Source organism: Haemaphysalis longicornis, unplaced genomic scaffold, assembly GCF_048455015.1.
Source record: "Haemaphysalis longicornis isolate Haplotype H1 unplaced genomic scaffold, Haemaphysalis longicornis Haplotype H1 scaffold_14, whole genome shotgun sequence".
Lineage (NCBI taxonomy): Eukaryota > Metazoa > Arthropoda > Arachnida > Ixodida > Ixodidae > Haemaphysalis > Haemaphysalis longicornis.
In genome coordinates, this window is record NW_027526245.1 from 31,483,579 (window position 1) to 31,490,212 (window position 6,634).

The window sequence follows — 6,634 nt, forward strand, 5'->3', positions numbered from 1 at the left end:
TACACTAATGACTTTTATGTAAGCTTTCTACTACAAAACTGCCCATTCATTTTTAAGCTGTTTCGCTGCGCACTATTTTTTAGAACGTAATCTCGGAAGAAGGTGACGCCGAAATACGGAACACATAATATGATTATAGTTTATAAGATTCCTACATATCTTATTTTATTAGCGTTCTGTGAGGTCACAGACCAGTTTTTCCCAAGTTAGTTGAAAAACTACAATTGCCACCATTTCAAGTTAACTCAAGCGCTTAAGAAAGAGAAGTAGCGTAACGCTAAGAACTTTGTTCCAAGTTTGGTGACGTTGTTATCTTAGCTGTGTCTTTTTTTCGCTAAATTTTAGCCTTAGACAATGTCCAAACATAAGCCTCCACCCCCCACCATCATTTCTTTACAATGGTATTGAAGATCCAATGCCGCATGGCAATATAAACTATGCTTAACCTTACATACATTGTCTTGCGTCCTTCAAAGGGGCATTGTTTTCATTGTGGTTTTTTTTCTTTGAAGGGGAAACTGAAATACCCTTGCTAACGAGGAATGTTGGCACGGCTAGAGAAAAGGCCTGATTGATTTGACATTTGCCTCTAAAAAAGAAGTGTTTCACTAATTCGTAAGTTCCGTAGATGGTGGCGCCGCTTAGCGGCCGCAAGCGATGGCGCCGCAGAGGTGATCAACGGCGAAGCCACCGACGCGCCATCATAGCGTGACCGTGGAGATTCGTGTTGTTTCATGAATTGTGTGCGATGGCTCGTAAATTTAAAAGCAATCTAATGTGTTCCGTGCCGCAGTGCAAGAACCGAGCGGTTACTAACAAAATAAGCCTGCATTCGTTTCCGCGCGACGACCGACTGAAGAAAGAATGGACCGTAAAACTGCGGATCGGCAAACCTGTGACGCCGGCAATGGTTGTGTGCAGCGAGCACTTCGTGAACAACGACTTCTTCTGGAGCGGGACGGGTAAGCAGTGATACACATGTGATTGTTGTATGGGTTGTAATGTGGCAAACGTGCATGCGCGAATAACTGGCAGTGTTCTCAGTGCGGGCGCCGGGCCTTTTGCGCAGTATGTTACCGTGGGACTTCGATTATCAGTCCCAGACTAGCGAGGAGGCTGCGAGGTTTTATCGCTAGTCGAGAGATACAGAGAAAGCGAGCAAAACTATCTTTTCTTTGGTATTTTTCTATTTTTACACGCCAAGAGGTCTCACAAACCTCCCAGCGTCTAGCAGCGATGGCGCTCGTCGTGCCGTTCCTTTGTACACGCACAAGGCCAAGCTGTGCTAACAATATTCTACAGGCGCCAACGTAGCGCGGACACCTGATTTTATTGCGGTGTTGCTTGGCAATTTAACAAAATAAAGAACGTCTACAGGAATAATTAATGTTGCGTGATACTGTACAGGTAAATAAGAGATCCGAATAAAACTACCGAAGATTTTTCTGGGATAAAAGCCCTTAGGGCTTTTAAGAAAGCCACGCGGCTGCATTTGTCACTGTTATTTCCCTTTGAATTGAGAGAAGCTAGGGTGGGTGCAGTAAACAGAAGTGCCTTGGCATGCGAAATTTCATAAGCTTGAGTTGCTGCTTCAATAATGCACTACTTTTTCAGGCTACCAGCAAAATTGGACCCCTGTCCGGAGAAAGTTAAAGAAAAATGCTGTGCCATCCCGGTGCCTGCCCTTGAGAAGCCATGGCAAGCCAGACTTGATGAGAGCTCAAGCATCGACAGCCCGCTCTTCGCGTGCATCTTCCAGGAACAAGCAGAGTATGCCACTTTTGAGCTGAGAGTGAACGTAGCGTTCCAACAGGAAATTATTTTATTCAAGGAAATGTAGAATTTCGACTACGGTTTCATATAATGTAAAGCTTTAATAGACAACGAATAGATTGAATTGCCTATTACTCCCCACTTTTCCTTGTGTTGTTTCGTCTGCCGTAATACAAGCTTTGGGATAGGGGTTTAGGGGGTGCTTCACCAGCTACTGTTGCCAAAAAGAAGGGGGGGTCTGCACACAGGTCTCAGCCCGATTAGGCAAGTGACAGCTCCATTTAATTGTCCATTCACCTGGTTCTTTTCTCATCACTTGTTACTGACACATTTCCACCTTCAGAAGTTTGACATTCTTGTCTGGGAAGAAATGATTTCCTTCCTCTGAGGTGTTGATTCTAGCATGTGTGAAGGTGTTTGAAAGGGCATTTTGAGTGCTGCGCACAGGTACAATTGCTTTTCCTTGAACAGACAAAAAACTTCCAGGTGTCCTTTGCTGCTTTAGAGACATGAAGGTGAACGCTTTCACATTTTGTGCCTCCTACAACTCGGCCAATAATCGGTGGCCCTTGCACACCATTTGCTGCACTGGCATTCTGCTCGCCTGGCTTGAGGCACTCTACTTGTCGTCGTCGTCAGAACACAGTTGAGAACAGTGCCTCAAGGCACTGCATTCATTGAGATGTGTATGTGCTTTAACAGGCATACACCATAACAACTGTCGTTTCATGCTCTTGCTTTTATGTCCTCAAGTTTCGGGTCGAGTTTCGGCCCAGTTCTTTTCAATGACACCTCTGCAAGAGGCATATAAGACTTGTGCCTTAACAATAGCCCTAATTGCGCTATGTGTATGGTCGGAGTGGATCAAAAGTTGTTACTTCAAATAAATCGAACTGTAAAGAGGTGAAAGATTGCCACGCCTAAATTCCGAGTAGCAGAAAAATAAAAAGTGTCCTTACGGATAAAAATAATTTTCATTGTTATCATCACAAGGTGGTCTTACCCCCTCCCCTACGGTCAAAAGACTTCTAAAGCCTCTGTGCCATAGATACCAGCAAGCAAATTATAGTGTTTACTTTATAAAACTGCACTTTCCTACGTCACAGACAAATCAGGTACTGTTGGCAAATGCAGTGCTGTCACTAGGCAAACTGTGGGGGTACTGCAAAAAAATATTTCATTTCAATTTCCACCCAAAAAATTCGAGTGAAGTCAGTACCTGATCATTGTTTTGTGCGTGTGTGCTATATATGTAAACATGCCTTGCACAGGGACGCTGTTGGAAAGTAAAGGGAGCAGCAAGCAGCAATCTCCTGAGGAGCTGGATGAACGACTTGCACAAGCAGAAACAACACAGCCACAGACAGGGACACTGCAGTTGGTGAGTAAAACACGGAACTGCCAGGAAAGTGGCGAAACGTGAAGGTTTTATGAAATTTCTACCGCAGAAACAGTTGTTACTGTATTTTAACACTCCATTTTATTTCCCTGCATGTTCCTTGCATCACAATGATTTCCCTGCATGTTGCTGTGGCAGTTTTTAAGTTTGTAGCCCATAAATTCTCAAACCTGAAAACATGATAGTCTACCGCTCACTTGGTGCCAAGGAAATCTTATAAACCCTACGTGAGAAGCAGCATGCTAAGGTAGCGACACCGAAGCGTCTGCACTGAGGCTTACCCGCTGCGGTGGCTCAGTGGATAAGGTGTTCTGCTGCTGAGCACGAGGTCGCGGGTTCGATTCCTGGCCGCTTTTTTGATGGAGGCAAAAAACAAAAATGCTCGTGTGTACAAGATTTTGGCGCACGTTAAAGATCCCCAGGTGGTCAAAATTAATCCGCAGCTCTGCACTACGACGCTTCTCATCCCGTGCATTGCATCGGCGCGTTAAACCCTACAATCAATTAATCAGTCTACACTGAGGCTTGATGAATAGGGCAGCAAAGCCACTTAGCACAGCAGCCGCTTAATTTTTTTTTACAGCGAGCAAAGCAGGCACTTTGCTTTGCAGTGCACAGCACTTAAATGTCCATTACTGTGATTTGGCAACTGCTTCGGCCACGTAACCGAGCAAACGAAGGGAAAACCGGACAGAAGGAAAATAGAGCAAGTGTGAGGGGGAGGGTGTATGCCAAGGCGGCGCAAGATGCAGTGCAGTGCAAAATAACCAAGAGAATGAAGATGCCACCAAATGTGGGCCCACAGGAAAGCAGAGGATTAAAGTATGGCGAAAGTGTGAGGAGGAAGGACAGTATGCAGAGGCCGCAGCACAGAAACCCAGCACGTGCTGCGTGGCTCATCCGAACCACGTGACATTTGCACAAAAGGTTCAAACACGATTTACAACATAATTGGTAATGGTGACGCGCTGTGAGGTAACAACAGAGTAGCGCACGCCACCATGTGTTCGTGATCACTCCATCACTTCTTAAAATGTAGCAACTGTGCACCGTGAGTGTGAAGACTGCAGTTCACACTGCGCACAAATTTTGCAATCGAGAGTGTAGTAATCGTTACCCCCGTTTTTTTTCTGGCGTTCATTTTTCTTTGTCCAGTTTGCTGCTGCTACTTACAGCGTCTACTGCCTGTTGCATAGATTTTGGTTGTTCATGTTAGTAGGCAGTACGGCGCCTTTTCAGAGCTGTTTTTATTCTGAATTAGGCCCATTAACTTTGAACCAAAGCTGTCTCAAGTTCACCGGCATTCCTACCATTTTGGTGTTCTTTTTTCCCCTGGCCTGCTTTCAACCCTCTCTTCTAAATCCAGGTGGAAGAAGCCCAGCCGGATGCAGGACCGAGCGGTGCGATGATGGAGCCAGAACTGGACCCCGAGATGGCTACCGACGTCATACAGAAGATGAGGCAGTGGAAGCACTCCTTCTGCTGTCCCAGTGCCACCCTAGCTACGATCACAAATGTGTGCAAGTGGATGTAGAGAGCTTTAAAAAGCATAAGATGAAGTTGGTAGACTTATTGACAACCGATGCTGCAGTTCGTGCCTTTACAGGCATTGAGTCGGTGAGTGCGTTAGTTGCACTATCTGACGAGGCAGCATTAGTTGACAAGATGGCCACAGAGCTGTCGGTGTTAGAGAGAGTTGTGCTGGTGCTTGTTCGGATAAAAACGTGTCTGTCATTTATATGCCTGGCATTGTTGTTCGGTGTCAGCAAAACAACCGTGCACAGGCATTTTTATGGCACTTTACAAGCTCTTTCTGCTGTTCTTGAGGCTGCCATTCCATGGCTCAGTAAGGAGGAAGTTTCCAGAAATCTTCCTCGGTGCTTCGAGGGCTACCAGGAAGTACGTGTCGTCCTAGACTGCACTGAGGTTGAGCTGGAGAAGTCTCACTGCGCATCATGTCGCATCTTGACATGCTCTCACTATAAAGGCCGACACACTGCCAAGGTTCTGGTGGGAGTGTCACCTGGTGGGCTGATAACGTTTGTGAGTAATGGCTTCGGAGGCAAAACTTCTGACAAAGCGTCTGTAAAACAATCCCATGTTTTAGATGAGCTTTCCAGCTTTGAAGATGATGTCATGATTGACAAGGGTTTCAACATTGACGACATGTGTGGAAAGCGTGGACTGGGTGTTGTGCAGCCTCCTTTTCTCCGCAATGCGACCCAGTTTTCTTCAGCAGAAGCTAATAAAACAGTGAGAATCGCCAGGGCACGGGTCCACGTAGAGAGGGCTATTCAGCGAATGAAGCTTTTCAAAGTTCTGAAAGGGCCCGTGCCCTGGGAAATGGTCGGCGCTCTTGACCACATACTGATCACAATTGCTGGCATTGTGAATCTGTCGAGCCCCATTCTTGCTGATAAGAGGTTTTTGAATGCAAATGAGTCAGTGACCATGCAGTAAAAGAATGACTAGTATCTTAGTATCTATTCACATCATGGCAGTAAAAGTTCGGTAGTTCAAACTTCAATAATTTGAGTTTATGGATAATTCAAAGTGTAGGATTTGGTCCCGTCAAGCGTCCATTGAAGTCTGTATTAAGACACCCGTAAATTGATTGATTGATTGTAGGGTTTAACGCACCGACGCAACGCAAGCGATGAGGTGCGCCGTAGTGGAGGGCTCTGGTTTAATTTTGTCCACCTGCGGATCTTTAATGTGCAGCAAATTATGAACACACCAGCATTTTTGAAACACAGCCAAGGCTGACCTAATTCTCAAATGCATTCATTGTTCGAGTCATCTCTATTGCACATTTTTATCTGAACAAGTACCACCACAACTCTCTTCAACACCGATAGCTCTGTGAATATTTTGTCAACTAATGCTCTCTCATCATATAGTGCTACTAACACACTCATCGTTGCCATGTTTTTTAAAGAGCCTCGTGCTCCAATTGAGCTGCTCGCGTTATGTATTCCTAAAAACAGTGCCCACAAAATTATGTGCTTTATTTTTTCCCAAAGATATTGATGTGTGAAGTTATAAATGTAGAGAATGCACCAGTACTACCTTTGCTTTCCCTTGCACTGGTGTTCTTTTATGCTTTAGATTTCAAAATAAAGCCTCAAAAGTATGCAGCACATCACTCAGAAGAAATTCACTAAAACTATCTTTGCTCAATGGAAATATTGTAGAAAGCACATACCACACATTTTTTGGGACAGAATTAGTATATTTATCACAGCTTAAAATACCTCTACTTGACATCAATTAAATGATTGTCCTTGAGGCAGCATCACAAAATAGAACAGCAGTTGATTCAAACAGCAGCATACACAAGAGTTCCTTTGGGGAGAAAATGATATGGGGAAAAAAAGGGTGAATGCAAAATCAAAAAGCAAAACAAAAATAATTAGTATATTTATCACAGCTTAAGATACCCTTACTTGACATCAATACAAT

The 6,634-nt window shown here is 44.5% G+C and overlaps 1 protein-coding gene across 1 annotated transcript; it reads left to right on the top strand.

Annotated features, from left to right (window-relative positions):
• Positions 1 to 798: 798 nt before the first annotated feature.
• On the top strand, positions 799 to 6,304 carry LOC144165023 (uncharacterized). Its single transcript, XM_077695189.1, has 4 exons — positions 799 to 962; positions 1,615 to 1,770; positions 3,045 to 3,154; positions 4,539 to 6,304. Exons 1-4 carry the CDS (start codon positions 908 to 910, stop codon positions 4,704 to 4,706), a joined length of 489 nt encoding a protein of 162 aa, XP_077551315.1. The 5' UTR covers positions 799 to 907; the 3' UTR covers positions 4,707 to 6,304.
• The last annotated feature ends 330 nt before the right edge of the window (positions 6,305 to 6,634 follow it).

Coding starts and splice junctions, on each gene's coding strand:
- LOC144165023 (XM_077695189.1), top strand. CDS start 908: ATGGTTGTGTGCAGCGAGCACTTCGTGAACAACGACTTCTTCTGGAGC. Junction 963..1,614: donor CTTCTTCTGGAGCGGGACGG/GTAAGCAGTGAT, acceptor CTACTTTTTCAG/GCTACCAGCAAAATTGGACC. Junction 1,771..3,044: donor ATCTTCCAGGAACAAGCAGA/GTATGCCACTTT, acceptor TGCCTTGCACAG/GGACGCTGTTGGAAAGTAAA.